The sequence below is a fragment of the Pleurodeles waltl genome, chromosome 6 (genome assembly GCF_031143425.1).
Source record: "Pleurodeles waltl isolate 20211129_DDA chromosome 6, aPleWal1.hap1.20221129, whole genome shotgun sequence".
Taxonomy (NCBI): Eukaryota; Metazoa; Chordata; class Amphibia; order Caudata; family Salamandridae; genus Pleurodeles; species Pleurodeles waltl.
Window position 1 is genome coordinate 1,463,851,368 of NC_090445.1, and position 25,243 is coordinate 1,463,876,610.

The following is a 25,243-nucleotide window of genomic DNA, read 5'->3' on the forward strand; positions in this document are numbered from 1 at the left end:
CAATCCTAAGTCCTCTCTACCATCTGCTATGTAATATCCAAAGTGTCCTAGTGGCTACATCTGCAAAGCATCAACAACCGGGATCCAATCTCAACAAATGTCCCCCTGCTAAAAAAAAAAATGCTTTTATGTCCTAAGGTAGATATTTTAAATTTACCAAAATAAATTCTGTATTCTGCTTGACACCCAAACTCTAAATCGAATCCTCCAAGACCTAACGACAGAGACTTAACCTTTGATGTCAGAAAGATATACAAACGCGGCAACATTTATTTCATAGAGCCTCATCTTTTTGTTCACTATCACTTAAGTCAGCACCTTCAAATACACCAGTTCAGGTTGTGAGTGGTAGAAAAACACGTTTGATTTAATGCCTATCAAATTGCTCCAAAGATAATAAGAAGCTAAGCAATATTTAAGCTATACATTACAATTGAATTCCCTCTTGGTTCTGTCATGGCATTGTTATCATGGCCGCAGCCAGGACTTTTTGTCAGTTCACTCCGTTTAAATAAATACTTCTTTAAAAATCTGATGTACTAAGAAAAAACGCTTCAGGGTGTTAAAGTAGTATGCTTTCTTGAATTATGCAGACACCTTATCAAATTCGAATGTGATGTTTGTTGCATGATTTAGAAATCAAAAATGTTCAGGGTTCGATCTGTACAAGGCTCCTGGAGCCAGGGTCTAACCTCGGTTCGGCACTGCCTTAGCGTTTTCTGTTAATTTGTTGGCTTGCACACATCTAGCAGCAGTGAGAAGTGGGCGGGAGGGGATAGCAGTGTGGGGGGGGTGGGTGTTAAGAGGCAGCAAAAGGGAGCGTGGGCAGGTGGTAGGGGAAAGCGACACTTGGATGAAAAGCATACCAGTAAGAAAGCATCTCAGGGGCAACCCAGGAGGCCCAGCGCAAAATGGAGGAGGCGAGGAAAAGCACAGAGGCAAGAACAAAGTGGATCGTGGAGGACGGGAGAACAGAAGAACACAGGGGAGACAGCTGGAAAACACATGCACTAACCACCTAACCAAAAAAAAAGAAAGCAGAGCCCAAAAAGTAAGCATTTGAAGGGCACTGGCAGAGCGGCTATGCTCCAGGCACAGGGGCAAACCCAAGAAGATGAAAGAAAGGCCACATAAGCTAATAAACAAAAACCAAGCAAATAAGAGTGACAAAAATGCCAACAAGTCATAAGTAATAGATGGGCTCTAAGACCACTGCAAGTTCACAACAAATCTTTTGCAACCAATCAGACAGTCTTCACTGTCTGGTAAGTAAGACCTAAAAAACAACTTCATGGCCTGATTGAGACCCAATGGGGGCACGTGTTGCAGGGGTAGAGGTGTGCCAGGAAAGAAACAGAGGGTTTGGCGGGGGGAGGGGGGGGACAGGGGTGGCACCCATTTTCTTGACCCCCTCCCCTCCATATCTCTCCAATTAAGTCCATGCAAGTGTCAGACTGCAAATGCACACATCTATTAAGTGCCTAGATAAACGCTGAACCAGATGTTTATATCAAAGATCGGAGGGTATATGGAACACAAATGCACATGTCGGTTAGGATATGAAACAGCAGTGCCTACTGAAGGAAAAACACAAAGGGCTTATTAAGGATTCGGTATTCCAAGTTTAGGATGGTCTCCTAATATCAGTGTAGTGAGGGGCAGTAGCTAAGATATGAAATGAGTGGAGTCAGTGAGCTGATACATGAAAGACACAGATTAAAGAGACAGCCAAATAATCCAGAATAAGAGAAAGTGAAGATTATCGCCGACTAGGGCAGAACTAAAATGTCAAGTCAGAACTGTGTAACAACTCTCATAGGAGATAATCCTGTCTCTGTGATGGGCAACCTGCCAGATCTGCATTTGTTTCTGCAACTTGAGATCTGTGACCAGTAGGCTGCGCACACAGAGAGGTATGTGCAAATTCTCTCTCGTCCATTGACTGCAAACGTCCAAAGAACAGGGATTTCAACATTCAATGTTGATAGCTAAGAAATCGCTTTTATAATTTAGAACTGGTGATTTAACAATGGGGCCATGTTGAGTGTGGAGAGGAGGCGGCAATGGCGACTTAAGGGACATACATTGCGTGTATCTCCAAAACTGTAAAGCTACATAATCTTTTAAAAGAGACTTAATATTCTCCCCAGAGTTAAAAAAAACACATTTTTTTTACAAACACCTAACCATTTTCTCTCACAGATGTTGTTGGATAGCCTCAGTCAACGTTGTCTAGTGGGAGCAAATAGTCTCTGCATATCCACATTCAGAAGCATTAGATTTAAATGTAGCATTACTACTGCAAAATGGAAATGTCGCTCAGAAAAATTATAAGTAAATATATAACACTTGGGTGATTTGTATGTAACGCACCACTGTAGTTTCCACAATGTGATTCAAATTGTTTGCTTTGGCTGCACCATAACGTGACATTTTTGAGAAATGAGTTTGCTTACCGAGTATAATCAAAGTAATCCTTGTGCTGATTACGATAAAAAACTGAGAATTTCAGCATTCGGCCTGCAATTGCTTCTGCTTTTTCCATCAACTGTGTTAGGTGCACTTTAGAGTAATCTGTTAACGAAAACATCGGAACAAATATGTTTGTTAGTCAAACAGGTACATTAATAAGAAAAACGCCAGAGCATATTTAAGATGCTAAATACATTTCTAAGATATTGCGACATTAATATTTTATTTTGGCAGACTATTTCTTCAAGGGTAAAATTAACACGTATAGAGTTTAAGAATGATAAAAAGAACAGTTACCTCAAAGCCATGGGGCAGAGAGTTCTTTCAGCGGGATATCAACAGTTCCCTTAAGTCGTGTAAGCAAAGCAATGGTAAAAAATGCACAAGTCATACATGTATGTTCTTGTCTTCTGCTTTTCAAATAGCACAACTGTCCTCCTTTGTAAACGAATATTGCCCAGATTCACGCTAAAATGTTTTTTTTTAATTTTGCGCACGCACGGCTGCTGGGAGAATGAGCATGCGATTCTTGAAAAATATGGCACTGTGCACATTTTTACCATTCGTTGAATGAGCACTTTTTTTCTTTCAACTTTGTGCTGTGTCAATGTTGGTAAATCTACCCTCTCCCTAGTTCAAATAAAATTCACGTTTCTGTTTGCCAGAATAAAAACAACATTAAAGACAAGTGACATATCAGAGGAAATTCCCAAATCAGTGTAGTGAAAATTAATTCAATTTGAAGATCAAAATGACCCCAAAATTACAAAACGGCTTCTGGTAGCAAGAGTTATGAAATTGAAAGAAATGACAAAAATATCCACAGAAAATAATGGAATCCTAAAAGTCAACATTATCCTCATGGGTAGGCAGAATGGGACCTAGGACCATTTGTGGCTGGCCATAATGGAGTGAGGGTTGAGTAAGTGGTGGCAGTTTGTCACACTCAACAGTTTTACCTTTTTAGAAAGATCCAGGGACGGCTCCTCCGCTAAGGCGGAAAAGTGTCGCCCCAGTGGATTGTGAGGAAAGGAAAAATAAAATGATAATAACACGATGTTATCCATTTATTTTTCCTGGGGGTAAGGGGCGGTGCAGGGCTGGAGGGACGGGGCCAGAGGAGCGATGTAGGAGGGGTTTTGCAGCTCAATGTGCACGTCTGTTTGGCCGGCCAAACAGACATGCGCACTTTGCATGTGCTCTACCCGGGTGTATTGCACAGCCAGGCGGAGAACATGCACAGGCTCCCAGTCTGAGCCGCAAAGCAGACCACTCACGACACTGCTGTCATGCTGGTGACAGCAGTGTTGTGACTGGCTGCGTGTGTGCAGCCAGGAAGAGGAACAAGATGAGGATGGAGGGAAGACAAACAAGTCTCCCCCGAAGGTAATCATTGTTTTTTACTTTTTCATTATTTTTTTTTTCACCCCGTCCGTCACCCATGTTTAGTGGCAGCAGCCACTGTAAACATCTTCAAGCTCATAATCCTTCAAAAGGACGATGCTGTGACTGAAAAGTATTCCACAAGATTGGTTACCTTCTTTTAGTGGCCCACTTATAAATACAAAAGTGGGACAAACCTGAAAAAAGTTGTGGCCAAGGTTGCTTCTTTTTTGGGCAGGCTTGCCAACTTATCCCAGCTGCTGGACGTCAAACAATTTTGAAGTCCCAACTTTACCAAAAGTCTAATACTTTTTCTTATCCTAGACATCAAATGTCTCTAAAGTTTCATGGACAGTTGTTTAAGTAGGAGGCAACAGCTTTCAGTGACAGACATTTCAACTACTTGCTTCAGGCCCATAGCAAAAAGTCCAGTTCTTACAGGACCTGCTGACTTTCTCCATAAAGTAGAAGCAAAAGCTGAGCCTTGAAGCCTTATCTTGAACCTCACAGCAGCCGGCAGTATGATGTCTGAAATCTGTTCTTCCTGTGGTTAGCAGTAGAAAAGCTTTCTCCAGGTTCTGAGAATAGTCTTTTGGGACCAGAATGCTTAAATCAGTCACTGCACAGTTCTTTCACAGGAAGTCAATAGTTTTGACACGCAGAACATGGTTTACTCTTCTGTGCTTCATCAGCACCTGATGTCATGGTGGTGGGATCCTTACTTTATAGGGCTAAATCTCCAGTGATTGGTTATCAATTATCTAACCCTATTAAAATAATTTTCCAGTACAAATCCACTTTTCAGCTCCATTCTTGGAGAATCCTGCACATCAGGCTGTGGAGTACTCACCCCACTCTTTGCTGGGGAAGAGACCCCTGTGGCACAAGAGACCTCAGAAAGGTTGATGTTATTAGGGAAGATATCGTGCAAGGTTTGGGGGCTTACACCGGCTCGAAATCAGTGTACTGGAAAGAGATTGAGATGCTGACGGGTCATTTTGATGGGAAAAAATCTGGATGTCATTCAGGAGTCTACAGGCCACTACAGAACACAATCTCTGAACTCACTCCTTGCAAGCAGCTGGAGGACTGCTCCTGAAGAGGTAATGTGATGATCCAATAGGTAATGGACGAAGCAGAGGACAAGATCTAAGGACATCAATAGTGGGGCCTTTCTCATTTCTCCTTGGTGACTGTCACTCAGAAATTCGGCTTGAAGAGTCCATCACGTTAGAGCAAAGATCCTCGGACATCGCAGTGACCCTGGGATGTAGTGGCCAAATTCCACTACTTCTGTGGAAAGTATCATCTAGTTACATATAAGACTGAGGTAGTGTCCTTTCTGAGGGCCACTTTTTCTTTCTACAACATGTCTCTGCATCTACTCTTCAGCAACCTATAACCACCAGGATCAACAAAATTGGCATCCGTTACAGATGGCCTTGCCTATCAACAAGCAAAAAGGAACATATCTTCACGGCAGGCAAGAGAGGTGGAGCCATTGGTGTCTCACTTGGCAGAGTCCCCCAATGGGAGATCCCTTTAAAAACACTGCCTTTTTTTCTTTAGTCCCTTGGTTCAATATAAGGGGTCCAGAGAAATCCCATTAACCTCACAGGTGGAAGGCGGGGTCACAGTCCGGTGATGATGATGCCACTTGAGACACCATAACTGCACCAGTTTGTGGGGCTCTGTTTGGTTCCATCTTATATTCTGCTGAGACATACTGAAGGGCCTTCAGCTCCTTCTGAGGTTAGTGACATAGCTGGATCAACTTCTTGACCCCTTAGAACATCAGTTTAAGGGATGCTTTTCTGTTTTAGTTATAATGTTAGACTTGTTTGCTATGGGTTTGTTTGTGTGAGGAGGGTGGGTGGCAGATCTTGCTACAGCAAATGGTTTCTACACTACACATGAGGTTTTTAAGGTAAAGATGCCTAAAAGGTTTGTCACCATGACTGTCTAAGAACTAAAATTTCCCAGCCAAATGCTGAATAGCTGCAAATAAATGATGGACACAAAATTGGATATTCACTGCTTTAAAAGACACATCTGACCTGGACAGATCTGATCTGTCTGCGGCACAAGTTACTCCTACAGTTCTTTGTCCTCCACATGCTAAAAACAAAATGTGATTGCTATTCTGATACACAGAAATGTTGCGTTTCTTTTTTCAGTTGACATGTATAGTACATAAGAAATATATTTTCACAACGCATTAAAACCAGGACATTTCTCAATTTTGCCTTGTTATTTCTAAATGTGATCATTCAGTACACATCCTAAATTCACTGTTTAAGGACCCTCCGAAAAGAAAAAGTAAGAGAGAGGAAAGAAAAGTTGAGAAACAGTGATCATAATGATGACACTGATAACAACAGTGGTTGCAGTTTGAGTCACTAACCATGCCAAGCTGACTCCTCACTAGAAATGTAAGGTAAGATTGCAAATTTAGGTCTGGTCAAACAATACTATTTATGTCTATCATTATACACATTATATAATTCAAGTCCCCATGGATGGTGAATCGTGTGATTCAGTGAAGGAGTTCTAAATAAAAGCAGGGGAAAATCCCATATTTACATATGTTGGGGGAAAACATTTCTGGGTGAGCATACTAATACAATAGCACCCTAATCAATTACTGATCTGACCTACCCCTTCCCATCAGGTACTTGAGATAGTTTCTTAACCACCAACTCAAATAAAGTAGTACTAAATCAACATTTCAGGAAAATACACTAAAATATTAGGGAGTAGTATTCCACATGTTCTCTGTTTTTAGTTTTTAATAAAACAAACTGCCACTTTGGAAGTTTGTTTCTGCAAAACAACAAAAAATATGGCGGCTGTATCACAAACCTTCAGTGCCTTCACAATGAACTCAGAGATCACCACTGGCCTGGCAGTGAACCCAAAACATGGTGGTCTTCTGTCCATTAGTGTGGCAGACATAATGGCCCTCATTATGGACTTGGCGGTCTGGGCCGCCACGCCGGCAGTGGCGGGAAATCCCGCCATCAGGCATGGAGGCCCAGACTGCCACATAATGATGACAGGGAGGGCTGCCATAAGCGGCCCTCCTCCACCGCCAGGCTGCCTCCGACAGGCAGCCTGGCGGTGGACGGCGTCATTATCTGACAGGGCAGAACTGCTGCCCAGTCGGATAATTATCCCATTTCCACCAGCCTTTCCCTGGCAGGTTTCCCCGCCAGGGAAAGGCTGGTGGAAGTGGTGCTCTGGGGCCCCCTGCACTGCCCACGCACTTTGCATGGGCAGTGCAGGGGCCCCTGTGCAGTGCCCCATCGCGCAGGTCACTGCCTGATTTACGGGCAGTGATCTGCGTGACGGGTGCAGCTGCACCCGCCACACAGAGGCATTGACAGCGGCTCCATGTGGAGCCGCCGGCAATGTCCCGGCCAGGCATGCTGCTGGGCCGTGGGCGGAAACAATGGCAGGGTTCCCGGGGGGCTGGCGGTCAACCGCCAGCATGAACATGGTGGTGAAAAACGCCGTGTTCATAATGACCCCCAATGTCTTCTGCCACCCAGACAGTCAGAGTAAAGACTGCCAAGAAATAAATAAGTCCCTATGTCTGTTACACCCAGCTTTACTAGTATACTTACATATTGTAAGTTCTTGAGGACCAACAGGAGAAGATATTAGAACACCAACTGCCCATCCAAGTTGAAGTTAGACATTGATATAACCTGTGTATCTATGAGGCAAGGTTCTGAGGTACATGTGTGCTTGGAATGTCAAGCACACAATAAGGAGCATCCTATCACGCAGCATGTAGTGTTTGTACTTTTAATTCCATTTCATCAGAGTCAGAAATCAATGGGCACTATTCTTTGGAATTAGCGAGAAGGCTCATACATCTCTGTCAACTTTCCTGCTAAGCCTACTGTGACAAAGTGTGAACCTTGGTCTAACAGTAGCATCACTAATAGCTCCCATTTGCAAACTTTATTGTTCTGTTCCATGCATAATGTTTTCAGTTATCAAACGTTTAAGTCATATTTGAGTTTGTACCAAATATTATCCAGTTGTTTATGCAGTTCTCCTGAATCCCATACTACTGTCCAAACCTCTACTCAATCCACAGTTAATTTACCGGTGCATGGGATTTGTTTGTTACTTCTGATTCCCCATAAACATCAATCAACTGCTGCACCATACTGCTGCCATATAACTGGTTGTCGAGGGCATAATATATTTCCTCTCATGGGCTCTGTGTCCCTGTTTCAGGAAGGCCCTCTGCTGTATTGCCACTATGGTGTGCTAGAGCAAGTGTTCTAATAAAAATATTAATGAATATTCATGTATTCTGAGTAATGGATGTGCGTAGAAAATGTATTAATATAGAGAAAAATAATGCACGCATTTAAAAATGTGTCCAGACGAGTGGCCGCCACTGTTCACAAAGCGTACTTATTAATGACTCATTAATATGAAATATGGAGCTTATGTTTGTTTGATTCATGTAGTAATACATAATATTGAGGGGTATGCATTATGTATTAGCTTTATTAATTGTAGGCCTTTACTTAGCGGAGGTCTTGGCATAGTTGCACGGCCTTTTGTCAAGCTGTATTTCTGAACTGATTAATAAAATGTTTGCTTGAAGAATTCAATTGTGATATTCCACTGTGCTGACCAAATGTGCTCGTAGCTAAAAGCCTTTCTCATGAGTACCGCTTGCTAGAAGACGCTGTTCTTGTAAAATGTAACATTATAAGTGTAATGTGTGTAAGAGTGACTTTCTCAAGAGGAGAACAATAATTGCGCTGGCAACAATATTGTTACCTGACGAGCCGGATGATGAGGACATTACAAAAGAAGCCAATCAGCGTCAGTGAACCATGTACTAGTAGAAACTGTTGATCTGAAGTTTTAGTTTTATTGGACAAAGTGTGAACATGCGATACCTTGACCAATTGGGACTTGGGAAGTAGTTTTAGGAAATCTAACTTAGCCGGACCACACTAAGAAGAAGCTGCCACTGTGCATTTGCCCATTTTCTTTCTTGCTGAAAGGCCATTACTTTACTGAGCGCCTAGAGACGTGCTTAACTTTAATACTTAAAGCCTTGGGTGCAAAGCTCGCTTTACACTATTATTTAACGCCACAGTCAGGCCGGCGTTAGGGGACATGTGGGCTTATTTCCATGGTGGAAAACCTTGGAATAAGTCCACAGGTGCCCTCCACAGGCCCCATGGACAACCCCACCCAAACCAGAGGGACAGCGGAGGATGGGGGATCCCACCCCAGGTAAGTATATGTAAGTACAGGTAAGTATTTTTATTTTTTTTAAGTGTCATTGGGGGCCCTGAAGTGGGACCCCCCTACATGGCACTGGGTGCAATGGCAATGCCCAGGGGACCCTGGTCCCCTGTGCTGGCCATTGGGGTGGTGGCCATGACTCCTGTGGTATGGATGTGGTATGGATGGTTTTGCACCACAAAATGATGCTAGGCTGGTTAGAGTCATTTTTTTTTCTAACCTGCCTAATGTAATTTTTGGGTGCAAAACCCCCTTCTTCCATACCGCCAGCCTCACCAGGCTAATGTTATTATTTTTTTAAGTTAGCCTACCCATTGCACCAGCTTGCACCATTCCATAAATATGGTGCACGGCTGGTGCTCAGAAATGGTGCAAGCTGGTGCTAAACATTTTGGTGCAAAAGTGCATTGGTGCAGTTTTGCACCAAAAAGTATAATTCAGGGCCTTAGCGTTTCCTGAACTTTGATGCTGAATCCTGATGCCTTGCTGACCAAACTGATGTCCTGATGACAGAGGCTACCTTAGCTTGCCGATCCACTTGAGGAGAGGTATAGTGTTACGCATGTATTTTGCTATGCCTATTTGCCTTTTCTTTCTAGGTGCCAACCGCACTATTTTGATAGAGCTATAGTTAGATGTTTTCTAAATTTGCATTGACTAAATTGTTTTGCATGTAGCCCAACATGCTAATCTGGTGTTAGATAAGGATCCTCACTAATGAAAGTTCGCTATATGGAGTAACATGCGATGTCCTTCCTTTGCTGAATCTAAATATATGTGCTATCATTTGCGCAACTGTTCTTGTTATTCATTTGCACTGTAACTATAGAATGTGTAATTGTTCAAGCTTTGATTAGATTGTGTTTCTTTTACCGCTTTGGACAGCCAGTGTTGCTTCTGTATGTTTCTCATTTGATTTTGAGATTATCTTACGTGACATTAGCATTGTTAATATAGGGAAATAAATATTTTAACTTTTACTAAAAGGTGTGGTTATTCCTGGCTGAAAGGTCATGGTATGTGATACTTACTGACTCCTATTGATTTCTAAAGTTATTGGTTATCACTGATTGTTGAGCTTATTGATTAAATACTGATTATTGATCTGCATGTACTGGCTCTATGGTGGGAACATCTTAAATGCAAGTTAAAAGGTTCATCGACCTATTTGCGTCACCTTGTAAGTTTACTTATAAAGGTCTGACGTGTTAAGAGACAATCAAAGGGGGTAAACTGGTTTACAAATTAAAAGAGAAAAGATGCTCTGTTCCATTCGTGGTGCGATGCAGACTCTTTCTCTCTCTTGCTACTATGTGCCAAAATCTGTAAAGATGTCTCTCCTCGCTTCAGTGGGACCTTGTCTGTCTACCTTTCTATTTGCCTTTGTTCGCCTCAACTGTTTTGCAGCTCGGCCCCTCTTTTTCTTTAGTTACTTGAGGCTTTCCCACTCTTGCTGCATCATAATGAGGTTTTGTGTTCATTTCTGCTCAGTACTTCCTGTTCAGACCCTCCGTTTACTATTGGCTGTCCCAGAACCCAAACACCAAGCTTCCACTGCACAACACAGAGTCTGGAGGTTATTAGAACTTCTGCATACATGAAGTTTCTCCATAGGACTGCAGGAGCTCATTCAGGTAACAGCCATCGGTGGTGGGGTGAGGGGTTGGCGGGAAGAGGGTGGACGGAAGCAAGCCTGTTCTCTTGAGAAGATCCTGTTGTGGGACACGGGATAAAGTTTAAAAAGGAATTCTGCTAAAAGTTGGTTGGAGACGTCTGTTAAACAGACGTATCACAACAGAGACCATACTACTTTTTTAATGCAGGCCCAGAGAACTACCTTCTCACATACTTACTCTACTGACGGATTTTGAGATGCACAACATCATACTTATTGGAAATCCTAAGTCAACAGTGAAAGCATGTTTTCAGTTAAAGTAACCTCATATCAGCTCTACAAATTAGCTGGCAACTAGAAGTTATGTATTGCACGGAACGAAACACACCTAAATACTACAATTTCATCATCTTCTCCTATGTCCACAGGTCAACTTAAGTAAAGATTATCTTTGTGAGCAATCTATTGTTCCAGTGCAAAATGGGGATGAAGCAAGGCCTGATTATGATCTCAGATGACAGGCTGCATATTACTTACTTTGTGGCAGGGCTTTGGGTGGTGCATATTAGGACATGGAGAGTTCAACTCGCTCTATGTAATGGGACCCAATTTTCCCAAAGATAATTCAAACTGTGACAGCTGAATATTTTGAACATAATGAGACAACAGCGATTCCATGCAATTGTAAGTAATGCTTTTAAGGCAGCTATCAGGTGGATGTCTAAAACCCTTATGACCAATCTGTAAGGGTTCGTCAAGTTGGAAACAAGACAACGGACGCCTTGGCAACTTACGGTATACATGTCAGATTTGGGGACAGATAAATGGATTGGCTAAGAAATGGACTTATTTATATTACGTTTCAATAGGGACATTTACAAACTCAGGAACAATCCAGGCACTGTTTCTATCCCAGTTATTTTTATTGTTTTGCATGGAAATCGCCATTACAAAAGATGAAGTAAATCATAGAAAACAAAAACAAATCTTATACACATTAGTCCACAATATGGTCCATATGGCAGAGTCTTGTGCTTGAGATATACAATAAATCATGAGTAGAGACAACAATGTTGCAGAAACAGAAAAGGAACATAAAACAAGAACACAATATTGGAAAAGAGAAAAACCCAAGTCCACTGCCTCTCCTACCAAACCAAGCCCAGACCTACAGAGAACTTAGGAAGAAAAATGTAAATAGGGTGTCAAGAACAAAAAGGAAGGTGAAAAAGATATGTCCCCTCGCTAAGGCCAGCCTGAGCACCCACCCCTACCCTTGAGTCCTCCCTATGGCAGAAATGTGTCTCCCTCGGCTGCCAAGCCACTTTTTTCTTTTAACTAGGCTGGCAAGGGTTCAAACTGGAAGATGAAGACATACTTTTGACAGATTGCATCCCTGATGGGAACATTTCATTTATAATTTGTTTTTTATTATTTAACAAGAATCACAATTTGAGGTTACAGGTAAACCAAGATAGCATTCTTTCATGGTGCACAGTGTTGCAGGAGGCAGGACAGCACAGCTCAGCACAATATCTAAATCATGTTTACATAGCTAGATATCAAGTAGGACATTGATTGTCGTGGCAAAATCAACTAGTTAACAACTTTGCTATAAGTATCAAACCAGGCTCATGATACCATCCCATGCTTTCATGACAAATAAAATTTTTCGGAATGGTGCATAAACATCTTCTGGTATGACAGCCTATGGTAGCATGGATATATGGCTATCCATTATGGCATTGCAGTATATTTTGACACGTATCCAGTCTCAGGCTGGGAAGCCTGGTCGGCTCCCGTAATGGACTGCCACCCATTGCTTTGCCAGCAGCAAGAAAGTTGTTTTGCAGTCCCAAACCCCAGGAGGGCTGGCCCTCTTGTATCCCAGGAAAGCTATCAAAGGGTTGGGCAAAGTGCCAGACCAGCCATGTGGGCTATATCTCCAAAGAAAGTTCTCCAGTAATTAGAAAAGATAGGCCATGACTAAGCGAGGTGCAAGGACTCTGAGTCAAAGGCACAACAATGCCTGAATCTAAAGTAATTCTCTAGGTATCAAACATCACCAGGCCACTAAGGTTATCATACATTCTAAGCACATAGCTCCACTTGTCATTTTTCAGTTGTCCATCAAGATCTTTCTTACAATCCTCTTAGCTATTAGAATGGTTCGACTCATCAGTACCATTGCAGTGCACTAGAAGCGACAAACTAAACACCAGTTGTCTGGTGTAATAATTAACTAAGGAACGTTTTTAATTGGGCAGGTTCAATAAAAATGTTAAATATGCTATCTGGTTGTTGGCATACTCTCTGCTAAGTAGGAACCAATCTAGAAATATCCAGGTGGCACTGTAGACAAGTTATATTTAAAGTCTAAGCAAAGGCTGGAATCTTCAATACTTTTTATGAACAAGCAGGTTATACCTGGCAGAACCCATCTCCTTACAACTGAACCCCATATGTGGCTGAAGCCATTCTTGATAAACCCTTCCACCAAAGGAGCAATCAACTTGAAGCTGCCATTGCAGTTGCTGAGGTCACTTGGGCTATTGGCACACTTTAGGTCTCCCAAGTTTATTTTGTTTTTTCAACAATTTCAACCTTTTTGACAGGGGGACAGGTTGCTGTTATCGCAAAAACAGAGAAAGACTTACAACTATTTACTTCATACAGGTAAATTGGTCCAGGAAATATTTATGTTAAAATGTTTTCCAAGATTTTGTCTATCGTCCTGTCAGACTTCATCCATGTCATGACCATCTGGATCAATCAGGTTTATTGAATAGAGGCAGACAAAGATACATTGAGATGGATGGTTCATCTTGTGGACAAAGTAGAGAGGAAGATTATGGTGATGTTGGCACAACTGCATGTAAAGAAAACTTTTTATTGTGCGGATTAGACTTTCCAACTGAGGGTGCTTCAGAAGGTAGGCTTTGGCACCATTTTTGTGACCTGAATACCAGCTAACTACACTGCATCCTGGACAAAGATGTGACTGATCACCTTTATGGTTGAGTACAGAACCTGTAAAGGAAGTCCTTAGTCACACCTTTTCTCATAGAGCATTAAACCCTTTGCACATCATTATCAGTGCAGGCTCATGGATTAGGGGGGATAAAGCCTGGATCAGAGTACTAAACCTAGATTTTTCCTGGATGATGTTGTACTCACTCTTTGCATTCCAGAGATTCCTCTCTCTGCCCAAGTGCAGTATTTGCATCAGCTTGAAAAAAGAAGCAGGGTTTAAGATCAATGTGGGGAAATTAGTGGCAATCAATCCTGTTCTCCTGTGTGATCTTCTTTCTGGCTTCAGAACTCCCCCCCATTTAAATGTCTAGAGAAAGCAAGATCTTACCAGGTCTTTATACAGAAACAATTTCCCAACCCAGTCGCAACTCTAAGAAGGGCCTAAATTAAATGAAAAGAAATATTCTTGTCCTAGATGGGTTCCTTTACCTGTTCCAAGCACTCCAGATAGTAATTTCTTTGATTAACAGTGTAGAAAAGTGTTCTATTTCCCCTGGACCAGAACATGCCTCAGATTGGTCTTTCCCAATTTCCATGTTTCAGGCCTCCCAGATTCAGACTGTGGTTGAGTGGTCCAAGACTGAATCATAAAGTATCTGGGGTCATTTGGAACAGGCAGCATTGGCATGGGCTATGCATAATGTGGTTTGCTTGCTTATCCAGAAAACACAGATTTCTAAAGACACACAAATGCACAAATATAAGGATGTTCTTGACATACTGGAAAAGGGTTGCAAAACAAAATGGCCTAACTATGTTACATAACCTTATGCCACACTGAACCACATAAGGGAATTAACAGAGTTCCAGAAGCCCGGTCCCTGGCACCAGGGAAGCTGTATCATGAGCTGGGACTGTGCAAATCCTTTATACAATGCAGACATGACAATGGACTGGAAGAGAGGATCCATTATTATCAGACCGCACATTGAGTCATGCCTCTTTATGTAAGTCTGACCATCAGTAGAAGAAGACAAGTTTTGAAAAGTTATTATTGTCTATACTGGATCTAGGGGCACCATCTCAGAGATATAGGACATCTTAGTGTCATCTTCCTCTATTGTGCAACAGTCCCACATACCTAATTTGAATGACAGATTTAACTAAGAAGGGAAAGAAGATGATCAATCTTATTTAAAAAGACATCTCCAAAACTATGAGACACTTTAAGCTAAAAATGTGCACTATAAAGTCATGACTGATCAGTATTATACCACAATCAAGTTACATCCTATGTTCCCTGAACTAATCCTGAGCACTATAGGTGGACTGTGAACCTTAGGAATATCATGCATATTTCCATAGCTAAAGTATTCCAATAGCAGATCTACCAATGTCTGCTACCGGCTATAAGTTTCCAATCTGTTTGGAGCAGAGTACAGGGGTATTTGCTGATGTGTACATTACTGTTGCACACCAATAACCTTTTGGGTCCTGGAGTTGTTTGAATTGAGGAAGTCTACCCCAGCTTGGTTAGGAGCACTGAGTCTATGCTTTCAAAGGCAAGAGCTAGCACTTGTGTCAATTTGTCTGGGGAGAAGAAGAAAAATTAAGGGCTGATGATGGGCTTTTCGGAACTTTTATTGCATAAATATCAGGGATTCCAGTTGCTTGGCCTGAATATTAAGTCAGTTACCTCTAACAATGTTTTGAATAAAATATTTTAAAAAAAATATCTATTGGCTAAAACCTTAAGTACATTTTGAATAAACTCGATGGTAAAGTTATTTACTAGAAATATATATATATAATATATATATATATATATATATATATATATATATATATATATATATATATATATATATATATATATATATATATATATATTTGGTACTTTTATAGCTTTTGTTTCGTATGGCGTGGCTGCAAACATTTTTCTAGTGCACTTACAAGCACTGCGGAATGATAGTTTAAAGCGTATACTTTTTCTAGGTGATGTTGTGAAAAATCATACTCTGAAAGCAGCTGCATGAAGGTTCAGAAGAAAAAAGTCACTGCATTTTTGACACAGCAGCGGGACTGCTGAAATGCTTCTTAAACATCAGAAATGTTGACTGCTGCAGCTGCATTTAACACATGTTATGGTGCTGAGGTCACCATTTAATAGAGTACACTGATTTCTAATTGTGCCTTCAACGGGCACTATACTTGCAGGTCAAACTATTACACCCTTCCAATCTTACTCGGATAGCCATTTTTAATAATACCAGGCATCATACTGGACTGTTTTCCGTTTGTATCCTCTTCAACCTCTCTAACGTTCAACACAGTTGAACATCAGCCTCCCGGTCTAACATTTCTGTAGGCAACAGCACCGCTGCCAGTTGCGCCAATTCTGAAAGCTTCTTTTTCCTTTAATCTTTCAGCCGACACCCTGACATTGGGGTTGTGAAGGGTTCAGTGATGAGGCCTCTTTTCTTCTTACTGTGCTCCACTTCACTTAGAATCATCAATTCTCCACTGGGGTACTTTTAACACGTATTTGCAGATGACAACCAAATCTTATTCTAGTCTGACCTACATCCAATGCAAGCAATACAAAATCTCATTCACACCCATTCTCTAATTGATAACCCTCCTTAACTCCACTTGTTCACTGCTATGTCACTGCTTCTTCTAATTCCTTTTCCTCTACACATATTAAGTTCCTCTTCTACTAACAGAAACTTCCTATCATGCCCTAACGCACCATGTATTCTTTATTACACCCACTTTGACTGTTGCCCACCTCCACCTACATATGCAGAATCCAGTAAGACCTCTCCTTCCAATCATAACAGAACTTCACTTACTCTTCATTTCTAAATATAGCTTGTTAGCACTATAGATAGATTTAAATAATTGTTAGCTTCCCCTCTAACCTTTCACTTTTGATAGCAAAGCTATCCACTTGACCCCACAAATCTTCTTTAAAGTAACCCCCCTCTGTCTGCCCCCACCAAGACCAATCCTCATGCACCACTGGGCATGCTTTCTTTCATTAAAAAAAATAGTGGCTTAAACTTTGTATTTTGACTTCAAAGCATTACACAACCCAACATTGTATAGTCTGGCTACAAACATCAGCATCTACACTCAATTGCCTTGCACTTCCCTAAGTTTCTCACACTACCTTCTGGTTCAGACCCTTTCCCTGCTTGCCTCAACACTTGAACATTGGTGAGGTGGTGAATTTGATGGAGGGGAACCTGGGCACTGGCTGAAGTGGGTGACTTGTTTGACGTCTGGAGGCAAGGAAGGCGCCAGCCCAGATCCGCGAGTGGCAGACCAGGGAAACCGAGAGGACATGCAGACAGAGGAGCAGATTGTTGTGTGGCAGGATGGTACACTGAATGTCAAAAGTCGGAACGCTGAGAGGGAGGCGGCCAAGGCCCTTGTGATGGTGGTGGTAACAACGAGGGCATCTGAGGACTTAGCTACTTCATCAGGAAGTGGACTGCTGTGTATGCCTAGTGAGACTGCATGATGGCCGCCATGCAACGCAAGCGTCAAGGATGCATAAGCCCACTGTTGAGACCTCAGATGGCTGGACAGCTGATGCTGCCTGGGCCCTTGCATTGGGAGGAGTCAGCCTTGGAGGGGAAGTACCGATCCCAATGCTTCTGAGATATGTTACGTGGACGCTGAGGGCAGAGCAGATACAGTGAGCTGCTGGCCTTTTACAAACAACTTCTGCGATCCTCTGCTCTTGGTGTTTCTCTACAGTAGCCAGAACTTTGGACTACTGTCTCACACCCATGTTTTCCTTCCTTTATATACTTTTTACTTGTTTTTTGTACTTCCCGCTTGTTGTGGTGATTACAAGTAAAATAGGTTGAAAGGAGTGGCCACCGGGGGTGGCCACCGGGGGTCCTCTGAACCCTGCCTTTGCTTGCCTAACAGCTGTTGGTGTGGACTTAGAGTAGAGCCCCACACATAAGTGCATATGTGTCACTTGTATGCAAAGCTCCTGCTTAGGCTACTGTTGGGGTGTGTGTGGGGGGGGGGGGGGGGGGGGAGAGAAGAGGGGTGGTTCGTATGGCTGGGATGCGGTACAGGCCGACAGCCCCATAATGTTTTTTACGTAGAATGTGGGTGACATAAACAACTTTGTTAAGTGGTACAGAACACATACGTTCTCAGGCGACATAACATCTGCATTACATTCTTGCAAGAAACACATCTGTGGGATGAGGAGGCCCAAAAACTGGGCAAGAAGTCCTTCTCCACATACTTATGCCATGCGAGAGATGTCGCTTTTTGGGGTCCCATTTCGGATGACCTATTGCTAGGTGGGTGTGGAGTGCGGACATCTTTCTACAAGAGACACTGAACATCAGTAAGCTCTGCATGCTGAATATATATGCTCCCAACATGGATAACAGGCCGTTTTATGTCCTGGTCAGAGCCCTGCTACTACCTCTGCAGTGGGATGGAGACTTTAATCGTGTCCTAGATGGGCAGAAGGATAGACACCCTCCAAAAATGGGGACAAAGCTTCAGATGACTGCTGAGTTGAGGGACACTATGACACATCTTGATTGCATCTGGAGAGCCCAGCACCCCAAGCAGAGTCAGTATTCTTGCCACACATTAGTACATGACACCTACAGCAGAATGGATAAGTTCCTGGTGACAAGGTAGGAGGCATGACAGGTGGGAAAGACGTGGAACTTGGTGCGCTATCTCTAGCACCATTGCCCCTTGTTGCTGGAGTGGGGGAGGGAAGCATTGAGGTTTAGGGTGCCACTCTGGATACTCTGACGTGCTTTGTGATGAAGTATTCCAGGAGTGCTTAAGTGCAGCAATAGAGGGGTATTCTAAGTCGAACTGGGAGTCTGATGGTTCTAGGGAGTTTGGAATGGGACAACTTGAAGTGGAGACCTGTGGGGAGTGCCACTCCCAAGTCAGTGCCACCTGTCACCACTTAGAAGCAGATCTGGGGGATTGTGAGAAAGGACCAGGAGCAATGCAGCTCAAGCGCCCTGGGGCACAGCTGTGTAGACAACCTAGTGGTGGTGACTCAGAGGGCACTACGAGACAGCTGGGAACACCTAATTAACTTTACGAGACAGGAGGTTTGGCAGCACTTGCACCGTGGAGGCGAAAGACCAGGACAGATGCTAGCCTGGCTGCTGAATAGGGAACATCCCCATCCCCAGATATTGGGTCTTACAACACCATATGGAGGAACAGCGTTTACCAGGCCACTATTAATGCCCTGCATCAAAAGCCCCTAACAAATGTTTATAGAGATAACCCAGGTGGGTGTTGCAGGATTCCTGACCTAGGTGGGGGTGCCCACCTAACAGGTGAACAGTAAAAGCAATAAGAAGCAGAACTACAGGGAAAGGAACTGGAAGAGGTCCTGCAGTACATGCCAAAGAGCAGTGTTCAGTACCTAATGGTCTTCCGGTAGAGTTGTACCAACCATACAAGGCACAACTAATCCCGAAACTGCTAGGGACCCTCCAAGAGGAAAATCACAAGGGTGCTCTTCCTCAATCTATGTGTGAAGAGCTGTTTGTAATGATCCCAAATCCAGACCAGGACTCTAATGACCTGGGGTCATATAGCCTTTGTCAATGATAAATGTTGACACCAAAACCCTCCGAAAGCCCCTTCTACTAGGCTGTGAGGTGTGGTAACTCAATGGGTGCATGAGGACCAATGTGGAATGATCCCGGGTAGAGGCACGCACATGAATCTGTAGCACATGTTCCATGTCATGCACTTGGTCAGAGGGGAAGAATAGAAAGGGCTCTTGACATCAAAAGCATTTAACTCCCTGAGTTAGGAGTATCTGTGGGAAGTCATGCGTAGGATGGGCTTCAGTACCTTGTTTTTGCCCTGGGTGCAACTCATACGAAGCACGGTTGGCCAGAGTGCGTACTGGGAACATTGCACCTGACCCCAAATGGGTAGCAAATGGGACCAGGCAGGGATGCTCACTGCCCCCCTTGTTATTTGCTCTGGTAGTGTAGCCGCTAGCAATATAGCTTAGGACCCACATGGATGACTGGGGCATAAGAACTAGCCACAGAACACATGTTGTGTCCATGCAGGCAGATGATACCATTGTATACCTAAAACAGCCCAGGAAGGCAGATCCCCTTCTTATGCACATGATGGAAATGTTTTATATTGTATCTGGCATTAGGATAAGTAAACAGAAAACTATGGTATTCTCACTGGTGGTGCTTGTCAGCGTAGATCGGGAGGAATTCCCAGAGGTGGGAGTACCCTGGGAGGTGAATGTCCTTAGATACTTGGGGCTTCAGGTGGCTCATGCACCAGACGGGGAATACGAATACAATATGGGAGGTGTGGTGCAAGTACTGGAGCCCTTGATAGTCTTCTGGAACACCATGCTGTTATATGTTTTGGGGCGGGTGGCCCTGAGCAAAATGGTTCTACTCTCATGATGACTGCACGTGCTCCAAAATACTTTTTGTGCCATTCCCAGCACTACTTTTGTAGGACTCAATAGCTTTCTCATCCCACCGGTGTGGGTGGGGAACAGCTGTAGAGTGATACTGGAGGTCCTAAAGTTAGACAGAGGTAGACTGGGGGTCCCTGATCTGTTCCTCTAATATTTGGCAGGCTGCCTTCAGTATGTGGCACTCTGGTGTGAAGGGAGCTCTCTCCCACTGGGAGAAACGGCTGCAGGGGGGGTATAGTTGAGGAGTTGTTGCAACTTTTGAAGGGCATTCAGAACTCTGTAGAATGTCCACATATTGTGCAACAGGTAATAAATCCATGGGAAGTGGCGAAGCATAGAGTCCTCCGATGCTGCTGTCTATATGTAGGCAGGGTCTGCTTCAGCAGATGCACACAGTGATGGATAGATGTTTTCATATTGCTAAAACTGACCCAGGCTAAGGTGATATCAATATCAGGGAGATACCTTCAGCTCCTTTGTGGAAGCAAAGGGGCTCTTTAACCTTAGCCTGGGTCAATTTTAGCATGATCAAAAATCTCCCTAACAATCTGGGGATTGTGGCCTGACTTACCAGTGGAGCCGCAGGAATCCCGCTCCTACAGCTTATTCTAGACACATGCTCCAGCAGCGGTATGACCTTGCACCTCTATGTGTTGCTCAATGGCACGATAAGGGCACAACAGCTATGGGAAGACCACTTAGTTGACCCACTGAAGTGGGACAGAGCCTGTGCACAAGTAAAGGAGGTGTCAAGTAATGCCAGATTCAAATTGACACAGTTCCACTTCTTGCACTGCACATACCTCACTCCCCAGATACTACACAGACTCTTCCCTGCACATCATGGGGGATGTCCGAGATGCAACACTATCCTGCAGCATTTCTACATATGACCGGGACCTGCCCAGTGCTTGGGGGGTTACTGGCGCTCAGTGGTGGAGGCACTTGGGGGGGATTAATGCCACCAACCTAGAGGTCAGACCCAGACACTACCTAATTTGTCTACTCCCAGCCCGAGGGCTGCTGCGAAGATCTGTACTCACTTTGCATCTCCGGGGCTTCTGCTAGAGAGAAGGTGCATAGCGATACACTAGACCGTGCCTGTGCCGCCACTGATAGGCAAATGGAGGGAGGATCTGCAAGAATGGGCCTTAGAAAAAGAGGTTACGCATGATTAGAACAGATGAAAATGCTGAGCGAGACTTGGAGTGGTGGGAACAGATCGTTATCCAACTAAATGCCCCTATGGGGGACGATGTGCTCTCACTGGAGGGCCGGATTGGACCATCAGGATCTGTTACTTGAGGTTTGACTTTGCAGTACCCACAGGCGGTGGAAGGGAGAGAACAGAGAGAATGTGTGAGAGGGAGTGTACTGGGCAGGGAACCATGAGGTGGGCCACACAGGTGAGTCCACATATTAAATTAGGAATATTTTGGAGGGTCCCATGCTCCATTTTCACAAATGGAGAGATTAGCTGAGGACCAGTGCATTCTGATGAGTGACTGCACCTGATGCCGTACCCAAATAGTCCGGATTTGCCTAATCTGTCATGGCTGCCAATGATTTGTTAAGTACTTTTAATATTGTTTTTTCACTGCCTTCGTTTGATGAAGGTCATGCTTGTTAAATATAATTAAAGTTATAATTAAAAAAAACACTGGAACATTCTTTCACCTGCACTGGAAATTACTGCCTTTCTACGAATAAGCAGGAAACCTCTCAAGAAACACCCCATTGTTCAGGAAGAGACACTGCTAGGACGTGTTGGCCCTGCCATGGCTAATAACCGTCTACTTAATCTCTCGTGAACATTATATTTTAATTTAGGACTTATAATGGTGTGCCACTGACTGTTACAATCTATTCCATCCTTTTAAACATTCAAGATTTATACTAACTGCCTTATTCATGTATAATGCAATGCTAAATACTGTAAGAAATTCCCCCCCAAGGTGCTCAATTGTTGTCCAATAGGATAAGATTTTCTTAAGGGTGAATTATTATTCATAGACTTGAAGCTCTATCTTAATACAAAACGGGTAGTATCTTGCCAATTACAGCGCAACTGCGTCTGTCAGCTATGGATACATGCTTTTTGCTTATATTACGACATATGCATTACCACACACACAGCCATGTCTCTTTCACTGACATGTACGAATTGTAATTATAGAGCGCTTACTACTCCTGCCGAGGTGTCCAATGTTTTTTGTGTAATGAGTTTAACCAACAGAAGGGAGACACCAAGATGTGGTATTGGTAAAAGGGGAATATATCTCAAACTGGGCTACCAGAAACGTTCCATTACCCTACTCCAACATCTTGAAGTTCTCTTATTCACACACTGCATAAATTCAACAAAAGGAGAAATTGTTGGAAGGGAGATGGGGGTAGTGGAAGAGAGGCAGCCGTGGCCAGGAAACGACTTATGAAACTCAGAAACTAGTCCTGTACTTTAGGGCCTCACTAAGTAATGTCACAGGATGATGCATTTATAGATTAGTGCTTGGAGAATGTGCTTTGGGTGTCCTACATAATTGCACTGCTTATTTCACGAAAAAGTGCTTGCCTGAAGAATGCCACTTGGCACCATCTCGGCTCTGAAGGGGAATCAACTGTAAGTGACTGCAATAGTACAGTGGTTTTTAACCTTTTAACTTCTGTGGGCCCCAACTCAGTTATTAGAGGAATCCGGGGACTGTCCCCCATTGAATCATTATTAGAATCCGAGGTCACCGAGTGAGTCGTTACTGGAACCCAGGAAGTCGTGACTAAGCAGTTTCGTGATTTGAACCTCAGAACAAACACAATTACAGAAATAACAATCCATCAAACTATTACACAAATGGTGAAGCATTGTGTTAATTTCACAAACATATATAAAAACAGCCGACTCATTATCTAATCTATATTCTGTTAAATGCACTTGAACTGCTCCCAAGAATTATTCTGAGGATACCAACTTCTTTTTTAGTCTCCAATTTCAGATTTCTTCGCATTTATTTAACGTTTAAAACTGTTCAATTTTACATTGTGCTTCTATATTTATATACGCTTTACTTATCTGTTAATATTTTCTTTTGTAAGCAGTTGCGGGCCGTTTGAGTAGGTGCTGCATACCTCCAGGATGTTCATAGACCACAGATTAAGAACCAGTGCAGTATTCTGAGCGAAGATTTGACATGAAATAATTATTTTATGTAATCATACTGATGCAATAACATGAGAAATGCTTGAAAGGAAAAATAAATGTTGACATGAAAAGTGTGCCTGTTTAGTGACCGCAATCAGAGTGAAAGGCCTTGACATATTTTTTTTTAAATGTGTTAACTCAGTGATAAAAGAAAAAATATGCTGTCTCTTTAGGAACATGTGCTTTGAAAAATAAATGTCGAAATGATACAAGTAATTCTTGAGTTTTCTGTGGTGTCTTTTGGCAGAACAAGGCCAGAGCTCATATGAAAGCCTGTCAAAAGGAACTGAAGGTATTTGTTCTCTGTTGTGTGTCAAGCAAGCAAGGGCACGGCAATCTGCCTGCCAGGCAAAGCTAAAGTACCAAATATAACAAAAATGTGAAGAATTACAAGCTTCCTTTGTCTTAATCATGACTTTATTCTGTGTTTCTACTGAAGGAATGCGTTTCTCTGGAGGGGAAGATCTGATTTGGGAAAATGTTTCTACTCCTTCCTGACTATCGTCAGTCTGGCAGCAGGTGCATTCTGAAATGTGTTGAACAAAAGACCTTCACAAAACAGTGCAGAAAGGACCCCAGAGATAATAATTTATATCGTTTGGGCTTATGCAAAAAGAGTGAGGCAGAGAAATACAGAACATTTAAGCTAACAGTGTAACCTTTTCTGATGTGTTGATGTCCTGTGATTACATGACTTATGTACATATGAAGTTTTCAGCCAATCATAGAAGTTTAGCAAGTTTAATTTAATGTTTGTGAATCAGACATTGGCATGTATTCATTGCCTCCTAGTTTCCAGAGACTTTACTTCTCATTTCTTATGATCTGTCACTTTGACCTTTCATGCTTCAACCAGTCTACTGACATTCTGGTATTTTTATTGTTTGAATTATTTTTCATGCTCCATGCAATAACGCTGGTACTTGCTTCAGCACTTAGTGCTTAGAGCCTATAATGCTTTGCTGCCTGATGGTTCAGAGAATGTAGAGCCAACATTTCTGAATTGTCAACCCTTTCACTGCCCCTGTCCTGATGCCGAGGTTCCCCTGATGAAGTTGTAACCCAATTGCTGTTTACCTTAAGGAGAGGTAAATGTATGAATCCCATGTATTGTATTTGTCTTTTTGTTTTACAGTACCAGCTGCTACTATTTCAAATTCTGCTGCTGGTTTTGATAGCGCCATAGCTAGGTGTTTTCTAAATTAATTTTAGTAAAACTTTTGCATCATGCCCAAAATGCTAATGCTAATGTAAGGGCTGGCAAGGTGTTTTTCTCTATGCCTATGATTTGACATTGTTTATTTACTGAATCAAATGTATACTATCCCTCTTACACAGATATTCATGTTATTGATTTGTGTTCTAACTATTGAGTTCATTGTTTTATTTTCTCTGTTTAAACCAAGATTCTTCAGCCCAATCTGTCAGCCTGTGATGCTACTTTATTTGTACCAGTTGGTGTTGAGAATCATTTTTGTGACCTTAGCACTGTTAAACTTGGGAAATAAATATATTAACTGATACTAAAGGGTGTGGTTATTCATGGCCAAATGGGTCATGGTGCATCATATACTGATTCTTTGATGATTACTAATATTGTTTAATTTGTTGTTTTATGTGTCAATAATCAATATGTCAATCAATGTGGTAATCACTATAATCTAAACAAGTCAAAAGGTTCATCGACCTAAGGCAGAGTCCAATCACTAACTATTATGAAATAAAAAGATGAGACAAGGATCTGGGCTGCAACAGCAGTACACACAATCTGATAACAGTGGTTTTCAAAGTTGCTTTTGTTACGTCTAGGCCTCTGCATATGACAAAAAGCCAC

The 25,243-nt window shown here is 42.6% G+C and overlaps 1 protein-coding gene across 1 annotated transcript in view; it reads right to left on the bottom strand.

Annotated features, from left to right (window-relative positions):
- PHYHIPL (phytanoyl-CoA 2-hydroxylase interacting protein like) overlaps positions 1-25,243 on the bottom strand; it is a 319,244-nt gene that overhangs the window by 91,798 nt on the left and 202,203 nt on the right. Inside the window, exon 4 of the mRNA XM_069240968.1 lies at positions 2,457-2,574. Coding sequence (XP_069097069.1) covers positions 2,457-2,574 — 118 coding nt within the window. The remainder of the gene's footprint in view (positions 1-2,456; positions 2,575-25,243) is intronic.